Source organism: Danio rerio, chromosome 5 (genome assembly GCF_052040795.2).
Source record: "Danio rerio strain M-AB ecotype USA chromosome 5, GRCz13ab, whole genome shotgun sequence".
NCBI lineage: Eukaryota > Metazoa > Chordata > Actinopteri > Cypriniformes > Danionidae > Danio > Danio rerio.
The window spans coordinates 78,080,001-78,102,500 of record NC_141025.1 but is presented as its reverse complement, the minus strand read 5'-3'; the positions used below and the strand labels follow the sequence as shown (position 1 = coordinate 78,102,500).

Here is a 22,500-nt window from a genome sequence, read left to right as displayed (position 1 = left end):
ATCCCGTCTTAATGAACTTGTGCAAATATAAGTCAGAGAAATGTAGTCAAGTGCATTAGAAGAAGCCACTGTGGTCTTTTTTCTCCTCTAATAAATAAGTTGCACCTCAGAAGAAGAAGGCAAAATGCAATGAATGCAATGTGGTGACCTATCGAGGTGTGAGACGCTCATTGGAAGTGCAGACAGATGCTCAAGACAAGTTCAGGAGCTGATAAAAATATAAAAATAATAATACTGAACCACTGTGATGACAGACGTTGGCTGGGGCATTTATTCACATCACTTTATTGAAGTGCATGCCGGAGTGATTGTTAATTATATAAATAAGGTGATACAGTGGCGCAAGAAGTAGTGCTGTCGCCTCACAGCAAGAAGGTCGCTGGGTAATGTTTAACACAGTGGATGCCCTTCCAACTGCAACCCATCACTGGGAAACACCCATACACACTCATTGACACACACGCTACAGACAATTTAGCTCACCCTATTAACCTGTACCGCATGTCTTTGGTTCCTCTGGAACACCCGGAGGAAACCCACGCCAACATGGGGAGAACATGCAAACTTCACACAGAAATGCCAACTGACCCAGCCGAGGCTCGAACCAGCAACCTTCTTGTAATTGTGCTACCCACTGTACCACTGTGATTTCCCATTAACTGTATTTTATTAGCATCTACCTCTACCCCAACCCTAAACCCAACATCACAGTAATGTAAAAACAGATCTGGATCTGGAGTCTTCTCTTTTAGTAGAGCTGATTAACCATGTGGATGGATGATAACAGTCTTCTGAGCCTACCAGTAGGTGTAGAAGAGCCCCTACTGACTCATCATCTGATAACCTCTAATAACGCCTATTCAATCCAGTGACAACATTCAAAGTAGGTGAACAGACCAGCACAGAACTGTAAGGGAACATTCTAGAACACTAGCAATCGCCTAAAACACCCTGGAAACTACTTAGTGACTATATATAGTGCCCAGTTAGGTGCTTTGGCAAACCTTAGCAACTGCATAGTAATAATCTGTAAACTTTAACAGTGCAGAATGCAACGCTCTTCATTTTCGGAGCTCGGAGGTGGTTAATCAGGACAAACTGTGCTTTTGCTGAACCCATCTGTTCACATTCATTCTAAACAAACACTTTTGCTTAATAGTGGAATTTGTCCCAATGAAAATCATGATTTTGTGCTGAACATCAGAGAGCTTCATCAAGCAAAATGCACCAGAATAGATCTCTAGCTGCACGTTTAAACATACATAATTAATGTGATCAAGTTATGTGCAATGGGGTATATGCCGAGCTAGTGTGTTTCCCATACTGATAAACTTCCGGTGAGCTGTTATTGTCAGTTTTTTTTTTTTTGTTTTGTTTTTTTCATTTTATACAATTCCTTTTACAGCCTCAATGTTGTTATGTAAATAAAATACATTCAGTTAAACAGACTTTGGCAGTGTAAAACGAGAAAAAAAAGCCGTTTGTCAGAATCGGCAGGCTAGCACAGAAGCTCCACTGAATATATTGGGGTAAAATAAATGCTCATATTATAAAGACATGACGGGGAAAATGTCATTTAATGCAGTGCTTCTTGTACAATCTGAGACCCACTTTATATCATTTTTTCACTCAGCCAGTGGAGATCGATGATTTTTTAAGAAAACAGACCTTAAACGAGCCGATTTTGTATATAATAATAATAATATATAATAATATTCTTTATAATTTAAAATACTTTTTTTTTATTTTTTTTTATTTTGTTACGATTTGTTTAATTTAATTTAATTTAATTTAATTTAATTTAATTTAATTTAATTTAATTTAATTTAATTTAATTTAATTTAATTTAATTTAATTTAATTTTATTTTATATTTTACTTTATTTTATTTTATTTTATTCATTCATTCATTTTCCTTTTAGCTTAGTCCCTTCATTAATTCTGGGTCGCCACAGCGGAATAAAACACCAACTTATCTAGCACGTTTTTCCGCAGTGGATGCCCTTCCAGCCGCAACCCATCTCCGGGAAACATCCACACACACACTCATTCAAATTAAAAGTCCTATTTGCATACTTCTGCATATACCCTATTAACATCAAGTCATAAATTTTCCTTCGGCTGAGTCCCTTATATATCAGGGGTCACCACAGTGAAATGAACCGCCAGCATATGTTTTATGCAGTGGATGCCTTTCCAGCTGCAACCCAGTTCTGGGAAACACCCATACACACTCATTCACACACACCCACACTCATACCCTACAACCAATTTAGTTCATGAACTCCCCTATAGCGCATGTGTGTGGACTGTGGGGGAAACCAGAGCACCCGGAGGAAACCCACGCCAACACGGGGAGAACATGCAAACTCCACACAGAAATGCCAACTGGCCCAGCCAGGACTCAAACCAGCAACCTTCTTGCTCTGAGGCCACAGTGCTAACCACAGAGCCACCATGCCACCCCTCTTTGTTTCTATTTTTGTAGTTTTATTCATATATAAGTTTGTTGCTAATCCATTGTTTTGTTTGTAAATGAGTGAACATTTGGTGCTCATTAATTCCTTTAATACCCTTGAAATTACAAAGCAACAATCTATAACACCTTATCAAAAGCCCCCGCATTCAATCTGATCACATTAGCAACTGCATAGCAACCTCATTGGAACAGTAGCAGTATCATATTAACCCTTCAGGCGAGCACTATAATTTGTTCTTCAATGTTTTTTTTAACCTTCCTGCAAAACCAGTTTCTAGTCAGCTTTCAGACCTTAAAGAGTTGTGTTTTTTTTTTTTTTTTTTTTTTGGAATTTGGCTTGCAGGTTTTTTCTCTGGATGCAGGATTGACAACCCTATGCTAGTTAAAGTCACCATGAAGCTGAAGTAAATATGCTTTTTTTTACCCTCTACCGTGATTTTCCACTTATAATGGTCCTAAAATGAGAAAAAAAAAACTTAACACACTTACTGGCCACTTTATTAGGCACACCTGTCCAACTGTTCGTTTATGCAAATTTCTAATCAACCAATCACATGGCAGCAACTCAATGCTTTAGGCATGTACACATGGTGAAGACGATCTGCTGCAGTTCAAACCGAGCTTCAGAATGGGGAAGAAAGGGGATTTAAGTGGCCTCCATCATCCAAAAGTGGGAGATGTTTGGAACCACCAGGACTCTTTCTAGAGCTGGCCGGCCATCTAAGCTGAGTGATCGGGGGAGAAAGAGCCAGGGAGGTGATCAATAACCTGATGGTCACTCTGTCTGAGCTCCAGCGTTCTTCTGTTTATAGGGGAGAACCTTACAGAAGGACAACCATCTGTGCAGCAATCCACCAATCAGGCCTGTATGGTAGAGTGGCCAGACGGAAGACAGTCCCTGCCTGGAGTTTGCCAAAAGGCATCTGAAGGACTCTCAGACCATCAGAAACTAAACTCTCTGCTCTGATGAGACTCAAATTGATCTCTTTGGAGTGAACGCCAGGCGTTACGTTTGAAGAAAAGCAGGCAGCGCTCATCACCAGGCTAATAGCATCCCTACAGTGAAGCATGGTGGTGGCAGCATCCTGCTGTGGGGATGTGTTTCAGCAGCAGGAACTGGAAGACTAGTCAGGATAGAGGGAAAGATGAATGCAGCAATGTACAGAGACAACCTGAATGAAGACCTGCTTCAGAGTGCTGTAGACCTCAGACTGAGGCGACGGTTCATCTTCCAGCAGGACAATGACCCAAAGCACACCGCCAACATATCAATGGAGTGGCTTCACAAAATCTCAGTAAATATCCTTGAGTGGCCCAGCCAGAGCCCAGACCTAAATCCTATTGAACATCTCTGTAGAGATCTGAAAATGGCTGTACACCGTCAATTCCCATCCAACCTGATAGAGCTTGAGAGGCAGTGCAAAGAGGAAATGGGCAAAAATTCCCAAAGACAGATGTGCCAAGCTTGTGGCATCATATTTAAGAAGACTTGAGGCTGTAATCGCTGCCAAAGGTGCATCAGCAAATTATTGAGCAAAGGCTGTGAATACTGATGTACATCTGATTTTTTTCAGGTTATTTATTTTTAATAAATTTGCAACAATTTCAAAAACACTTTTTTTTCAGATTGTCAATATGGGGGATTGTGTGTAGAATGTTGAGGAAATAAATGAATTTAATAAATTTTGGAATAATAAAAAATGTGGAAAAAAAAAAAGTTAAGTGCTATCAATACTTTCCGGATGTACTAATTATTTAGGGAGGTCTAATAAGATCTAATAAGACATCAACTGTAACTGCAATACAAATTTGCGTCATTCACCTTTTAGAAACATCAATCTTCTTGTTTATGTGTGTTCCTCCTGCAGTCCGTGGCCGTACTCAAACCTGGAGAAAGGCTATGACCTTGTCACAGGAGAACAGGCTCCAGAGAAGATTTTCAGGTAAGCGCGACCTAAAAAAAACACACATTTCTCCAGCTGTCTGTCCGCCGAATGAAAGTCCCATGCTGAACAAGACAGTCCACGGGGCGTCCCGGTTCAGACAGGGCATCCCGTCTGCTGTCAGCCCAGCTTTTTTCCCTGCCATCATTCGCCCCAGGCATGTTTACTGGAGCTCGATCTGTTTTAAAGCAGGCTCTCGGGCCGTTCTGGGTGTTTAGTGGCTCGCTGTGTTTATTTTTTCATGTGCTTGTGAAATCGGTGGCGATAGAAAGGAAACGAGGACAGGTCACAAACCGCAGAACGCCACTTTGGATTTGGCTATGTGTCTGTCCTGGAGGCGTGACAGTCTGAAAAGCTTTTGCCCTTAAAAAAAAACACATATATATCTGATGTAACTCGTCACATGGATTGGAGCAAGCCTGACTGCCGTCTGAATGATGCATGCTGGTATTTTTATTGGAAACACTTTGCTCCAGGTACATTTCAAATGCCACATCTAAAAGAGACAGCTATAGACCTTTTTCTTGGAACGCAAAATTACCCATGATGCTTTGCGTGTATGCGCAGGGAGAATGCGAAGAACTTCCGGTCGGCAGCTGATGCGTGTGAACAGTCACATTTGACAGCTTTGAAACGATAGTTTTAATCTATTTTACCTGCTTTTATCCTCTTTGAACTAATCCTGTTGTCCATCAGCAGCATCTCCTGGACTGATCATTTAAAGAAATGCCATCTAATAGGATGGAAAACAGCTGCTGTGAGGCGTTTTCCCCTCGTTGTCAGACGGCATCTTCTGCAGTTTAAATGAAGCCTCGTCATCGCTAAAGTCAACATTTTCTCTTTATTTCAAATATATAACCAGCCCAAACACATGTTATTCACCAAAATGTTTGACACACACACGTAGCCTGTACTGTGCCACTGACACACTGATTTAATAACGCTGACAAAGTGAAAATATAGGCTAGTGTCATCTCGAAATGACAGAAAAACACAAACCGTGGTGAAAACAACACACGAAATAAAACACAAACGGCTCGCGATAAGAATGAACAGCAAATCAGCAGCAGAGGATCAATAACAGACTTTTATTGCTCATTTGTGTAAATTGCACGACTTTCATATCTGTTAAGTTTCATGCCAGTACTCTGGTTTGCTCGCTCTCTCTCTCTCTCTCTCTCTCTCTCTCTCTCTCTCTCTCTCTCTCTCTCTGTGTGTGTGTTAAAGAGCCGCTGGGCTAACACTGTATTTCTGACGGCAGACACATGAACTAGGAGAATTATGAAAAAGGTCTATAGACCTTTTTCATGGCTGCTGCATGGAGGGCGCCATAGCGACCAGCGTCTTCCGGTAGAATGCTAAAAACTTCCGTTCACAGCGTGTACAACTGGTAATTTGCGCTCCGAAAATGGGTTTCAAGGACGTTTGTAATGGATAACAGAGTGTTTTTGTGACACACAACTTAAAAATGTGTCTGTTAAAGCCGTTATAATCGGTCACATGTGGTTCAAGCGCGTCAGAAATACGAGAAAAATGTTCTCCTAGTTCACGTGTCTGCCGTCAGAAATACAGTGTTAGCTCAGCGTCTCTTTAACACACACAGAGAGAGAGAGAGAGAGAGAGAGAGAGAGAGAGAGAGAGAGAGAGAGAGAGAGAGACAGAGCAAACCAGAGTTATGGCATGAAAGGTATGAAAGTCGTGCAATTTACAGAAATGACCAATAAAAGTCTGTTATTGATCCTCTGCTGCTGATTTGCTGTTCATTCTGATCGCGAGCCGTTTGTGTTTCATTTCGTGTGTTGTTTTCACCACGGTTTGTGTTTTTCTGTCATTTTGAAATGACATGAGTCTATAATTTTTACTTTGTCAGCGTTATTAAATCAGTGTGTCAGTGGCACAGTACAGGCTTTTTGGTGAACTACATGTGTTTGGGCTGATTATATATTTGAAATAAAGAGAAAATGTTGACTTTAGCGATGACGAGGCTTCATTTAAACTGGAGAAGATGCCGTCTGACAACGAGGGGAAAACGCCTCACAGCAGCTGTTTTCCATCCTATTAGATGGCATTTCTTCAAATGATCAGTCTAGGAGATGCTGCTGATGGACAACAGGATTAGTTAAAAGAGGATAAAAGCAGATAAAATAGATTAAAACTATCGTTTCAAAGCTGTCCAAATGTGACTGTTTACACGCATCAGCTGCCGACCGGAAGTTCTTCGCATTCTCCTTGCGCATACACGCAAAGCATAATGGGTAATTTTGCGTTCCAAGAAAAAGGTCTATATAATGTCATCTAACAGCCAGGGAAGCTATGAGTGAAATATACAGTTCGCTTTTAAATATCCAGTGAGAAACGACAAACTTTAACATTTTAATATTTACTTCAATGCAGTGTTCTTAAACTTTTTTCACCAAGTACCACCTCAGAAAAAATTGTCTCTCCAAGTATCATCATAATAGCCCCTTTCACACATACAGACCTTTCCGGAAAAATACCGGCAATTTTCCGGAAAGGTTGTATGTGTGAACAGGCCCTTTTTGAAAATACCGGTAAATTCGTTCTGGCTATTTTCCGGAAAGAGAAGTTGTGACATTACCAGTAATTTGCCGGAATGCTGCGCTGTGTGAATGCAGAAGGAAGATTGCCGGAAAGAGCGCGTGCACGTCTAGAACATGCTGACGTGAGACGTCTACTCTAGCCAATCAGAACACTCAGACGCATACACGTCCGCGCGGTTTATGAAAATAAAAGCCTTTGAATATTTTTCCAGACACATTTAGCTGCTAGACGTTAGTCAGATCACGTTTATATGTTTCTTCTTAATGCTAACCGTGTAAATAATTATCGATAAGATGCTTATGATAAGCCGTGGTTTGTTTACCTTCAAGCTCCGCTTCCTTTAGTGGCTTGACGCAGTGCTTCAGCCGGTGAGCGCCAGCCCAGCACACACACATACCGAGTAACTTACATCTCGACATGCGAAAGTGTTTCTCTATATGTTTTCATCGAAGTTGTTCACAATACTGATCCATCCACAGAGTTTGTGATGTAGTCAAATGTCTACAAATACAAGCGCAGCCATTTAGAGCTCATTTCTGGTTAATGATGTCATAATTTACCGGTATTTTGGAATGGATGTGTGAATGGACTTTTCCGGAAAAATTCCGTAACGTCCTCGCCTGTGTGAACAGCGCTTTTCTAAATTACCGGTAAAGTCGTTCTGGAAATTTTGCGGATATTTACTGGTATCACTGTGTGAAAGTGGTTTATGACTGGTATTGAAATACATAGTAGGTCCAATTAAGCGGCTGCAGCTTACTACAAAACTACAGATTAATACTTATTATTAATGTTTATTATTGTCAGCCACTTTAAACGTAATGAATAGTTTGAACGAGAACTCACTTACAGGTAAAAAACAAAGAAAAGATAATTAAAACGTCAACGTTGAAATTAAAATGTGATTTTAAAAGTTAACTAAAATGGCGGTGTTCTTAAAAAGTTAAAAGAAAACTGCTGTTCGGAAACTGAAATCCTAATTTACATCTGTAATCATACCCGAAACCAAAATCCAGCTATTACCTTACTAACTATTAATAAGCAGCTAATTCGCAGTTAATGGTCTTAGTTGATGTTTTTTTTTTCTTAGCATGAATTGTGATTTGAAATAAAGTGTTGCCAACTTAACTCCGGTTAACAAACACAAATTTGCTTTAAAGCTCTTTGTATGCGAATGCTGCCTTTACAACCAGTTTTCATTCATGACTCAGTGTTTGGACTTGTATTGAGCGCTTCATATCATACAGTCGGTGGAATGCTGTGCCAGTGAGATTACTGTGCAAGGTTTATACACTAGAAATGACAAATATGTGAAGCTTACTAAAGGAGCCAAATGAAAAAAGTAAATGTGCAAGGACAAGTCTTTATTAATTAATAATCTTACTTAATTTAAAATGAATAAAATTGGCTATAGTGTGCATTTCAGCTGGAATCTGCACTGAAATGTTTGCATGCAATTTGTATTTGATAACTACATCATGTGTATTTTTAGTATTTTCATCAGTAGGTTAGTCGGTCGGTCGGTCGGTCGTTCGATCGATCGGTCGGTCGGTCGATCGATCAATCAATCAATCAATCAATCAATCAATCAATCAATCAATCAATCAATCAATCAATCAATCAATCAATCAATCAATCAATCAATCAATCAATCAATCAATAAAACAATTAACTAATCAATTAATTAATCAATTAATTAATCAATCAATCAATCAATTAATCAACTAATCAACAAACCAATAAATCAACCATTCATCTAATCTATTGATCAATCAATCAACCAATATATGTACATGTTTATTAAACAATTAATCGACTGACCGACTAATCAATCAACCAACCATCCAACCAACTAATCAATAAATATATCAATAAATCAACCATTCATCCAATCAATCAATCAATCAAAAATGAAATGAAATGGATCAATCGACCTACCAACCATCCAACCATCCATCTATCTAACAATCAATCAATCAATTATTCAACCAACCAACCAACAAACCAATCGAATGACTGACCAACTGACCAGAAAACCGGCTGGCCAATCAATCAATCAATCAATCAATCAATCAATCAATCAATCAATCAATCAATCAATCAATCAATCAATCAACCAATCAATCAATCAATCAATCAATCAATCAATCAATCAATCAATCAATCAATCAATTAATCAACCAATCAATCAATCAATCAATTATTCATCCAATAAATCAAAATATTAAACAATCAATCGACTGACCGATCAGTCTGACAGATTAATTAATCAACTAACCAACCAACACATCAATCAAATGATTGACCAACCGACCAACAAACTAATCAATCAATAAATCAATCAATCAAGCAATCAAGCAATTATTCATCCAGTCAAACAATCAATCAGTCATACAATCAAAGAATCAATCTATTGAACAATCAATTGACTGACCGACCAATCAATCAATCAATCAATCAATCAATCAGCCGACAAACCGATTGAACGATTGACCAACCAACTAATCAATCAATCAATCAAACAAACAAACAAACAAACAAACAAACAAACAAACAAACAAACAAACAACCAAACAACCAACAAACCAATCAAACGATTGTCCAACCAACTAATTAATCAATCACTCAATCGATCAATTAAACAACAAACCAATCATCTAAATGCTTGACCAACTAATTAATCAATCAATTGAACCATTCAATGAATCAATCAATCATTCAATAAATCAATAAATCAAACAACCAACCAACAAGCCAATCAAATGATTGACCGACCAATCAACCTGCAAAGCAATCAATCAATCAATCAATGAGAGTCATGCTTTTATGTAAAAAAAAAAATAAATAAATATATATATATACATAAATACATTGTAATTTGGCCCACATTATGTGTTGTTTCCCACACATGTCATGACAATGTCTCACTTTCCTGCTTCCTGTTAAACTCTGAACTTTTTCACTATAAAACTATAAAACACTTTCAGACTCTGACCATATTTTCCCTCCTCTTCTCGGGTCTACACCCAGAGCCAAAATAAATGCATCGTATATGATGCTTTCAGTCTGACATTACTCAGCGAGCCGTCATCAGTCTTAACCAGCAGTCATTGAGTTGAGCCGCAGACGCTGACGGAAAGCAATCGATGCTCTGTGAAGTGTCCGCTGATGGGCAGGAGCGAGCCGTTCCGCTCTTATTTATGAGTGTAAGTATGCATTGATCTGCAGTAATTCAGATGTGCTCGCGTGCATTCAAGGTCAGCATTCGACCACACTCAGAAAGAGTCCTCGTTCTCTTCGTGTTGGCGTGGGTTTCCTCCGGGTGCTGCGGTTTCCTCCCACAGTCCAAACACATGCGCTAGAGGGGAATTGGATAAACTAGTTTGGTCGTATATGAGTGTGAATGAGTGTGTAGGGTGTTTCCCAGTACTGGGTTGCAGCTGGAAGGGCATGCGCTGTGTAAAACATATGCTGGAATAGTTCATTCCGCGGTGGTGTAATTAGGGACTAGGGAGAAAGAATAAGGTGGATGGATGGATGGATGGATGGATGAATGGAAGGATGGATGGTTGATTGATTTATTGTTTGATTTCGTTTGGTTTGTTTAGTTAGTTTGATTGGCTGGTTGTTTGGTTGGTTAGTTGATTGATTGATTGATTGATTGATTGATTGATTGATTGATTGATTGATTGATTGATTGATTGATTGATTGATTGATTGATTGATTGATTATATATTATTGCTTATTTTATTTATTTGCGAACGATAGATTGATTAAAGTTTTTAATTTAATTTAAATTAATTTAATTTAATTTTATTTTATTTTATTTTATTTTATTTTATTTTATTTTATTTTATTTTATTTTATTTTATTTTGTATTTTATTTTATTTATTTTTTTATTTTTTGTGAACGATATCATAGATTAATTAAAGTTTTTAATTTAATTTTATTTTATTTTATTTTATTTTATTTTATTTTATTTTATTTTATTTTATTTTATTTATGATTTTATTTTATTTTATTTTATTTTATTTTATATTATTTTATTTTATTTTATTTTATTTTATTTTATTTTATTTTTATTTTTTTGTGAATAATATCATAGATTGATTGACGTTTTATATTTTATTTTATTTCTATATCTATATCTATTGTCCTGCCCCAATAGATGCTACATTAAAAACACCTCACACAAGCGCTAATTCATTTATTTTTTTATAATTGTATACAAAGATGATATAATATATACATAAATACATATAAATGTTCATTCATTTTTTTTTAAATAAATAAAACATATTCAAAACTTTTATGGATTTAAGATGCTGATGAGCTTTAAAACATGTCTTTTAACCGTCTTGTGAAAAGGGTCTGTGTGGTCTTCTTGCAATAAGCCACTGTTTTTTTTCTTGCAGTCATTAACATTCAGTTGACAGGTTGTGCTCTGTGTGTGTCCTGCTGCAGGTCATCCTACAGTCTGGGTCAAGGCCTCTGGCTGCCGGTCACTAAGAGTTTTGTGGTTCCTCCGGTGGAGCTGTCCATCAACCCTATAGCCAGCTGTAAGACGGATGTGTTGGTTACTGAAGACCCTGGAGAAGTGCGGTGAGTTCATCACACACTTCCCAACAAGGCCATCTGTGTGTGTGCTTTTTCAGTTCAATAGCTGCATGATACTGGAAAAAAAAACTGTCCAAATTTGATTTGAAATGCGCTTCCATCAGAATTTGTGCTCCGATTTTTCCCTAAAAAGTTTATCCTACTAAGTGTGTGCATGCAAATAGGTGGATGTAAACATGGCTAATTCTGGTTTATTATACTTCAGCAATGCAGGTCTGGGTCCTTTTGTATGAGAATCTCTTTTAAAATCTTTATTATTGCTTTTTAAGTATGTTGATTTATGGAGCCTTAATCCATCATTCAGATAGTTGCTGGGTAGTTGTGTTAAAACCTGTTGACACCAAGGAGAATGTGTATACGGTCTTAACAATATAATTAAATATGCATTATTGCTTTATTTTAAATGTTTTTTCTTTGTATTTTGGATTTTTTTTTTAGTGTACAGACAATACATGACAAAATGATTAGAATTAATTTAATTTAATTTAATTTTTATTAATTAATTTTTCATTATTTTTATATTTTTTCAAATTATTTATTCTTATTTTATCTATCTATCTATCTATCTATCTATCTATCTATCTATCTATCTATCTATCTATCTATCTATCTATCTATCTATCTATCTATCTATCTATCTATCTATCTATCTATCTATCTATCTATCTATCTATCTATCTATCTATCTATCTATCTATCTGTCTATCTATTTACATATTTATTTATTAGTTTAATTTATAAAATTTATAAAAATGTTTTTAAAAAATAGCTAAAAGGAGCTAATCATTTTGACCTTAAAATGACTTTTTAAAATTTTTTAAACAGCTTTATTTATTTATTTATTTATTTATTTATTTATTTATTTATTTATTTATTTATTTATTTATTTATTTATTTGTTTGTTTGTTTGTTTGTTCATTGTTCGTTCGTTCGTTCGTTCGTTTGTTTGTTTATTTATATATTTTTAGAATATTTTTTGTTTTATTTTATTTTATTATGTATTTAATGTATATTATTATCTTATTATTTGTTTGTTTATTTGTCTATTTATTTATGTATTTATAAATGTATTTATTATTTAAATATATTTTATTTTCATTTTATTTATTTATTCATTTATTTATTTATTCATTTGAACATTTATTTATTTATTTGTTTATTTATCTCTTTATTTATGTAGTTATGTATTTATTTTATAATAATTTTTATTTCATTTTATTATTTATTTATTGATTTATTTGTTTGCCTATTTGTTTGTTTATATATATATATATATATATATATATATATATATATATATATATATATATATATATATATATATATATATATATAAATTTTATGTATTTATATATTTATCTTATTTATTTTTATTATTTTTTTTATCAATAAAGCCCAAATCATTCATCAAATGACACTAATATAGTTACCAATATAGTTGTAGTAATTATGCTAGTTACTAATAGTCATCATTCCAGGAGTGAATGAGCCTTTAGATTCGCCTTTTTTCCAATCTTTTGTAAATCTGCAGTCTAAGACATTTCCTAATACTTCCATCAGAGAAAGAGAGAGAGAGAGAGAGAGAGAGAGAGAGAGAGAGAGAGAGAGAGAGAGAGAGAGAGAGAGTCAGACTGTAATTCCTGGTGGAGTTTCAGTGGCCAAGTCTGATTTTTATTTACAGTACAGAGCAGCAGCAACGACTGAAAGTTATTGAACACTTTTTGAAGACATTTGTCTGTACCACAGCACTAAAACTCAAAAAAACAGCCTCTCAGGTTCAGTTCCCACAAACAGCTGCCAATCAAACACCTGAACAAGAGCTTCACCACTGCCTACAAGCCAGTCTGATCTATTACAGCACCATTTAAAGTGAGCGTTCACACAAACATTTCAATTCTGTCATAATTTACAAAACATTTACTGGTTCCAAACATACATGCATTTCTGTTTTCTGTTGGATGCATAAGAAGATATTTTAAAGAATGTTGGAAACCGGTAGCCATTGACATCCATTGTAGGATCCTTTGGATTCATCTTCAACACCTCTGCCTTCATCTTACCCTAGACATGCTCAATAATGTTCATGTCTGGTAACTGGGCTGGCCAATCCTGGAGCACCTTCTTTGCTTTCAGGAGCTTTGATGTGGAGGCTGAAGTATGAGAAGGAGCGCTATCCTGCTGGAGAATTGTCCCTCTCCTGTGGTTTGTAATGTAATGGGGAGCACAAATGTCTTGATACCTCAGGCTGTTGATGTTGATCATCCACTCTGCAGATTTCTCACTGAATGTATCCCCAAACCATGATTTCTCCTTCACCAAACTTGACTGATTTCAGTGAGAATCTTGGCTCCATCCTGGTTCCAGTAGGTCTTCTGCAGTATTTAGCCGCTTTTCCACTATCGTGCTGAATCGTTCTTTAAACCGAACTGTTTCATTCCGTGCCAAACCGGGCCAGACAGCACAGATAAGGTTTAATTTTCCACTGTCGTGCTGCGACAAAGCTCTTTAAAACATTACACAAAACGCATCAGTAGTTGCCTTGGTAACGCAATGTAAACGGCTCCCTTTGTTCAATTAAAGTTAAATAAGAGCCGAAACTAGGTATTTGTTTTTTTCATAAAAGCAAAAGCAACCATGTGACTAAACACTGTTATGCCGCTCTATCAAATAGGGGTGCTAAATGTGCACCCTTATTTATTTATATGTTGCGCAGCTCTGGCTAAATTTTATTTGGAGGGAAAATTACCAAAATGTAACGTGATGATTGAAAATAATTGGAGGGGAAATAAATAATATTTAAAATCTCTGAACATAACAGAAAAATAAACAATGATAAGACAACAATAATAGTGCATTTGCATTATAGTGGCAGAAATATAATTTTGGACAGGCCTTGTCAAAGGTGAGCGGGCACTTTCACTAATAAAAACACAGCACATAAATTATTTCATTTTTAAAAATTAGTTAAATTACACTGCGTTTTTATATCAAAAGTTGATAATGATATAAAATATACTACATTTTGATGGTAAAATGAAACCAATTAAGTGATGGCTGTTATTTGTTTTACTATTCAAACATTAAATAACGAATGCAGCAAGTGAAATAAAAAACGAATATGAAACAACACATATATTGCAGGATTTAAAGCATATAAAGCACTATTATATTTAGCAAAATGCTGCTCTATTATCTTTTTATTTTGATCATTTTATTTTTATTAATATAATTATTTTTGTGTTCATAATTAACTAACAAGCTGTAGGCGAATTATTGCTAAACGTTTTAGAAAATATTTGTCTAACCGTGCCGAGAATTCCGGGCCGAGAACGGTTTGTAATCATGCCGCGCTGTTCCAGGCTCAGTGGAGAAACAACCGTAACCGTACCAAAGTGTTCTTAGAACGGTTTGGCACGATAGTGGAAAAGCAGCTTTTGTGATGATTGGGATGCAGATCAACAGATAATTCAACGAATCCACTCATTTTCCAAATGATCAACAAGAATAGTTATAGACTATATTTTTTCATTACACTCTTTTTGCATTTGTTAATTGCTTTTCCATCGCATGCAAGTTGTATATTTCGCTAGCCTTGCCTATCTGAGAATCGAACAGGAGGGCTCAAACCTTTAACGTTGTTAGTGCATTGTATTGCATTGTCTGCCATCAGTCTGTGTGCTAGCTGAGTTGTTGGGTTAGTTATTAATAGTTTTCTCTTCATATGTGACACTCTTTACCTCTGATAGCCCCACAGCTGCCGTTGGCTGAAATGTCCTCAGGGAAACAAGCTATTTACAGCATGACTTTTACCTTTTTTTTTTTTCTTCCCACAACAAGCCGTTTTTGTCATTATTGCAATCCAACATATGCCAAGGTGTTCCTCTGGTGTCAGCACATTGTGTACTGTAATACTGTAGACACCATCAACACATTTATCCAGGGTTTTAGTAGATAAACATCTCACTAGCTGACAAAATCTCACCTCATGAATACTGCATGTTGTTCTCGTGTGTGTGTGTGTGTGTGTGTGTGTGTGCGCATGCTTTTTTAATAGATTAACTCATACAGAGGCTGCATGGTGGTGATCACCTCACAGCAAGAAGATCCCTGGTTTGAGCCTCGGCTGGGTCAGTTGGCATTTCTATGTGGAGTTTGCATGTTCTCCCCGTGTTTGTGTGGGTTTCCTCTGTGCTCCGGTTTCCCCAACAGTCCAAAAACATGTGGTAGAGGTGAGCTGGGTGGGCTGAATTGTAACAAGAGACTATTCAATCATGACTTATCTCCAGCATATGTTTTACGCAGTGAATGCCCTTCCAAGTGCAACCCAACACTGGGAAACACCCATACACGACGGCCAATTTAGCTTATTCAACTCATGCAACTTAATAGACTAAATAAAATCAATAAAAATACAAGGTTGGGATGTAAACTAAAAATATGAGGGAGCACCGAGCGATCATTATGCTTTGAAATAAAAGTAACTTAAATTGGATGCTGAAATGCACGAGCAGCCAGTGAAGAGAAGGTAAAAGCAGGGTGATGTGCTGGTATTTGCTTGTGCCAGTTAAAAGATGAGCAGCTGCATTTTCAACCAGTTGCAGTCAAGAAATAGAAGACTGACTCAACCCCAAAATAAAGGGCATTGCAGGAGTCCAAGCGGGGAGTTATGAAGGCATGGATTACTGTTTCAGAGTGCTTGTCTGATAAAACATGCTTAATTTTGGCCAGTTGCCTTTAGTGAAAGAAGCTCGAGCGAACAACAGACCGAATCTGGCTTTCAAGCTGTAGTTCAGGATGCGTTTTAAAAGCCAGATCACTGGCTTACAGAGAGTTTTCAGCTTAGTCCGTTTATTAATCAGGGGTCGCCAAAGCGGAATGAATCGCCAACTTATCCAGTGTATAGTTTACGCAACGGATGGCCTACCAGCTGCAACCCCACACTGGGAAACAGTTAAACAGATTACCAACTGCATTTTCGACCAGTTGCAGTAAAGAAATAGAAGACTGACTCAAACCCAAAATAAAGGGCATTACAGGAGTCCAAACAGGGAGTTATGAAGGCATGGATTACTGTTTCAGAGTGCTTGTCTGATAAAACATGCTTAATTTTGGCCAGTTGCCTTAAATGAAAGAAGCTCGAGCGAACAACAGACCGAATCTGGCTTTCAGGATGCATTTAAAAAGTCAGATCTCTGGCTTACAGAGAGTTTTCGGCTTAGTCCCTTTATTAATCAGAGGTCGCCACAGCGGAATGAATCGCCAACTTATCCAGTGTATAGTTTACGCAGCGGATGGCCTGCCATCTGCAACCCAACACTGGGAAACACCCATACACGATGGCCAATTTAGCTTATACAACTTCCTTACCGTGCATCTGTTTGGACTGTGGGGGAAACCGGAGCATCCGAAGGGAAACCCACGCCAACACGGGGAGAACATGCAAACTCTGATTGTGCTACCAACTGCACTGTGAAGCCCTGGTCTAAAATAATCATGCAACTTAATAGACTAAATAAAATCAATAAAAAAAACAAGGTTGGGAGGTAAACTAAAAATATGAGGGAGCACCGAGCGATCATAATGCTTGAATTAAAATGTATCCTGTAATGCACGGGCAGCCAGTGAAGAGAAGGTAAAAGCAGGGTGATGTGCTGGTATTTGCTTGTGCCAGTTAAAAGATGAGCAGCTGCATTTTCAACCAGTTGCAGTCAAGAAATAGAAGACTGACTCAAACCCGAAATAAAGGGCATTGCAGGAGTCCAAGCGGGGAGTTATGAAGGCATGGATTACTGTTTCAGAGTGCTTGTCTGATAAAACATGCTTAATTTTGGCCAGTTGCCTTTAGTGAAAGAAGCTCGAGCGAACAACAGACCGAATCTGGCTTTCAAGCTGTAGTTCAGGATGCATTTTAAAATCCAGATCTCTGGCTTACAGAAAGTTTTCAGCTTAGTCCCTTTACTAATAAGGGGTCGCCCCAGCGGAATGAATCGCCAACTTATCCAGTGTATAGTTTACGCAGCGGATGGCCTTCCAGCTGCAACCCAACACTGGGAAACACCCATACACGACGGCCAGTTCTGCTTATTCAACTCCCTTATAGTGCATCTGTTTGTACTGTGGGGGAAACCGGAGCATCCGAAGGGAAACCCATGCCAACACGGGGAGAACATGCAAACTCTGATTGTGCTACCAACTGCACTGTGAAGCCCTGGTCTAAAACAATCATGCAACTTAATAGACTAAATAAAATCAATAAAAAAACAAGGTTGGGAGGTAAACTAAAAATATGAGGGAGCACCGAGCGATCATTATGCTTTGAACTCAAAGTGCGAAACCATCGCATGTTTTATGAAAGCTCTCCTGACACGCTGCGATTAATGATCTTCTTTTATTATTATTATTCAGCAGTAAATTTGCTCCTAAAAGCCTGCCAGGAATTATGTTCTCAGCTGCGAGTACATTACAGAAAATTTAAGCCGTTCTGGCACACACCGCCGTGTTATCTTTGCCAAATAAGTGAAGCGGCGTGAATACTATCCCACAGTCGTACTTTCCATTTGGCGTCCAGTATTGGGATTATATTCCTTTCTTATAAAACACCTTCTCTCATTTTTCCCTCTTAGATCATTCCTAGGCTCTGATGATGAATAGCCTTCATTAACATTTCAATTTCATCTCAGAATGAGGTGGCCCGTTGGGAAGTGAGGACAGTGACCTGCGATTGCTTTTCTCTGGGTTTCTCCAGAACGGAAATGAACCTTTCTTTTGCTCCAGAGGTTGCGGAGCATGAGGCTGTTTTCTGAGGTTATCTTCATTCTGAAACACAAAGCAAACACTCCTAATCTCCTCTGTGCTTCTGCCGGGTTAATACAGCTGTCCGCTGAGAGGCCATATAAACCAGCCTATACAAATAAACCAAAACCACGAAGAAGTGCAAGATTTAAAGGGATAGTTCATTCAAAATTGAACATTTCCTGTCAATTTACTCATAATTACTTATATTCATTTTCTTGTCAGCTTAGTCCCTTTATTATTCTGAGGTCATCACAGAGGAATGAACCGCCAACTTATCCAGCACGTTTTTACGCAGTGGATGCCCTTCCAGCCGCAACCCATCTCTGGGAAACATCCACACACAAATTTAGGCCAGTAACTAACTATGTTAGTTATTAGAAATGAGTTATTCAAACTATTATGTTTAGATATGTGTTAACAAAAATCTTCTCTACTAAACAGAAAACTGGGGGGAAATATACAAGAGGAATAATTCTGACTTCAACTGTAGATGCTGCGTCTGACAGACTCTTGTTGTCTAAAGTTCATGTTTTCCCCAGACATTGACTAGCGAGTCTACCATTAGCATTGTGGTGTGATTTTCAGCTGCATTTTCAACCAGTTGCAGTCAAGAAATAGAAGACTGACTCAACCCCAAAATAAAGGGCATTGCAGGAGTCCAAGCGGGAAGTTATGAAGGCATGGATTACTGTTTCAGAGTGCTTGTCTGATAAAACATGCTTAATTTTGGCCAGTTGCCTTTAGTGAAGGAAGCGCGAGCGAACAACAGGCCGAATCTGGCTTTCAAGCTGTAGTTCAGGATGCATTTTAAAAGCCAGATCACTGGCTTACAGAAAGTTTTCAGCTTAGTCCCTTTATTAATCAGGGGTCGCCACAGTGGAATGAATCGCCAACTTATCCAGTGTATAGTTTACGTAGCGGATGGCCTTCCAGCTGCAACCCAACACTGGGAAACACCCATACACGACGGCCAATTTAGCTTATTCGACTCCCTTATTGTGCATCTGTTTGGACTGTGGGGGAAACCGGAGCATCCGAAGGGAAACCCACGCCAACACGGGGAGAACATGCAAACTCTGATTGTGCTACCAACTGCACTGTGAAGCCCTGGTCTAAAATAATCATGCAACTTAATAGGCTAAATAAAATCAATAAAAAAACGAGGTTGGGAGGTAAACTAAAAATATGAGGGATATGTGAATATGCCAGATCACTGGATCACAGATACTGTAAGCCAGTGAATATGAGCTTAGTCCCTTTATTAATCTGAGGTCATCACAGCGGAATGAACCGCCAACTTATCCAGCACGTTTTTACGCAGCGGATGCCCTTCCAGCCGCAACCCATCTCTGGGAAACATCCACACACACATTTAGGCCAGTAACTAACTATGTTAGTTATTAGAAATGAGTTTTTCAAACTATTATGTTTAGATATGTGTTAACAAAAATCTTCTCTACTAAACAGAAAACTGGGGGTAAATATACAGGAGGAATAATTCTGACTTCAACTGTAGATGCTGCGTCTGACAGACTCTTGTTGTCTAAAGTTCATGTTTTCCCCAGACATTGACTAGCGAGTCTACCATTAGCATTGTGGTGTGTTTTGGTTCATCCGCGCAGTCCACAGGTCCACTTTAGGCCATCCTGAAGAGCTGCAGTTTCCCATACACTCTCTAAATCCCCTGATCAATCCCACTCCAGCATCTCCAGCTGTGAATGAAGCCCGCTGTACTGTCGATATGAAGCTGTCAATAGGCTGAGAGATGGCTTCGGTGCTTTGACGAATGCTGCCCGCTAGCCAACTCAACATTATAATGAGCTAATGTTCTTGCAGATCATTCATCCTGTACTTCATAAGCTTTCTCTTCAAAATGCATCCTATGTGCCCTTAAATTGGTGTTTCATAAAATGTGATTATTTTATTTGTATAGATTAATGTGTTTTTAATAATCCTATAGTTATTCTACTTAAAGTAGCGATCACGCTTTTTTGCCTAGCCTAATTAAATGAATAAATAGAAAAATAAATAACTAAATAAACGAACAAAAAACAAATATATATATATATATATATATATATATATATATATATATATATATATATATATATATATATATATATATTTTTTTTTTTTAATTTATGAATTAATAAATGTATAATGAATGAATGAATGAATGAATGAATGAATGAATGAATGAATGAATGAATGAAGGAAGGAAGGAAGGAAGGAATGAACAAACAAATAAAATAAAAAAATAATAAATAAATAAATTAATTAATTAATTAATGAATGAATGAATGAATGAATGAATGAATGAATGAATGAATGAATGAATGAATGAATGCGTGAGTGAGTGAGTGAGTGAGTGAGTGAGTGAGTGAGTGAGTGAGTGAGTGAGTGAGTGAGAGTGAATGAATTAATAAAAAATGTATGAATGAATAAATGAATGGGGCGGCTCAGTGGTGCAGCAGGTGGTGCTGTCACCAATATCCTCATATTTCACCTCCTTTTTGTAATACCTGTCATACCCATGACATTATAGAGATTTATGTCATGATATGTCACAAAAACACGTACACACACACACACACACACACACACACACACACACACACACACACACACACACACACACAAGCAGCTCTTTGCAGGGTCTTGTTTATCTGTACTGTTAACATTATGTTGCAATTTTCCTTGTCTTGCCTTGTCTTGTTTCTGACCCTCGCTTTGTTTTGTTTGTTTACCTTGTCTGCTGCCTGCCTTCTAGCCACTCACCTGTTTTATGACCACGACTCTAGATTGCATGCATACATCTGTTGACTGTTGCTTGCCTGAATATTCTTAATAATCCTGCATTTGGATTGGCACGTCAGTTGTCAGCGTCCCGTTCACATTACAATTGACCTAAAAATGGTTTACAAAAATTTAACTGCTTTTATTCTAGCCGAAATGAAACAAATAAGACTTTCTCCAGAAGAAAAAAAAAATATTAGGGAAATACTGTGAAAAATTTCTAAATCTCTTAAACATCATTTGGGAAATAATAAATTCACTGGGGGGCGAATAATCCTGACTTCTGCTGTAAATCACGCAGGATCAGCTTCTATAAACAGAGCAGTAAAAATCTATGATGCGCCTCAATCCGGCGGCAGACTTTCAGGGATTGAAGATTTGAGTTTCACATGAATCACGATGACAATAGAGATTCCCTGAGATACACGGATTCATGGGCCTGTTGAAGATGAGTATCGATCTCAGAGCTTTATAGCATATTACAAAGGGCTGAAATGAGCAAAGACTTCTTGTTATATTACAAAGAGTGGTGCAATACTGGTGTAGGGCAGCGAAGCCAATTTGCAGTGATCATATTCATTGGATGGTGCGTATGGTATGGCTCGGCTCTATGGGAGTTTAATGGCCATTTTAATGTCACTTGCCAGGTGAAAAATGTAAGACTAAAGCAGCATGATTTATCAAGTCATTCACGTCTGTAGGATAAATTGTGTTAGATGAATTACCTTGGTGAAGTTTAGGTTTAAAAGAGACCTAATCACTTTTGTAAGGAGTTAAGGCAGATTTTTGTGGCAGCAGTGTGTGAATGAAACCAACCTTTAATGGTTAAAATTCTATTTGTTATAATCACACTAGATCAAAACAGTCTGCAGAAACTCTTAGGTTGACATTCTCACATTGTATGGTTCATCAGAGGGGGAAAGCCCCGCCCACTAGTGATCATCTCTCCCTAATTAGCATAAACAGCAGCCCTGAGTGAGAAGCAGCCGTCTGTCCATCTGAGTTTTGAATCTGCCACTATGCTGACACATAGGCATTTGTAGCTCCGTCTTCTTCTGATGAGAGCCCAATCTCATTTGAATTTAAAGCGACAGTCACAAAAACACCACAATTAGGATCAGAGCCTAAAAGGGTCAGTTTCAGAGAGTTGGAGAAAATTATTTGTGTGGTATTATGAGGTATTATATAATTATGGTATTATATAAACTCTTAAACACTGCAAATAACACTGCAAATACTCGCTCATTAGAGAGGAATGGAGACAATGCTGTGTGAATGCATGAACAAACAGACAAACTTAATTATTT

General features: G+C 37.5%; 1 protein-coding gene across 5 annotated transcripts in view; it reads left to right on the top strand.

Moving 5' to 3' along the window:
- Positions 1-22,500, top strand: part of astn2 (astrotactin 2) — a 579,161-nt gene that overhangs the window by 353,938 nt on the left and 202,723 nt on the right. For all 5 annotated transcript variants that reach the window (XR_015489895.1, NM_001442877.1, XM_087251058.1 and 2 more), the window contains 2 exon segments: positions 4,347-4,421; positions 11,450-11,587. Coding sequence is in view for 4 of the 5 variants with exons in the window: in NM_001442877.1 (NP_001429806.1) it covers positions 4,347-4,421; positions 11,450-11,587 (213 nt within the window). In the remaining variant the exon portion in view is untranslated.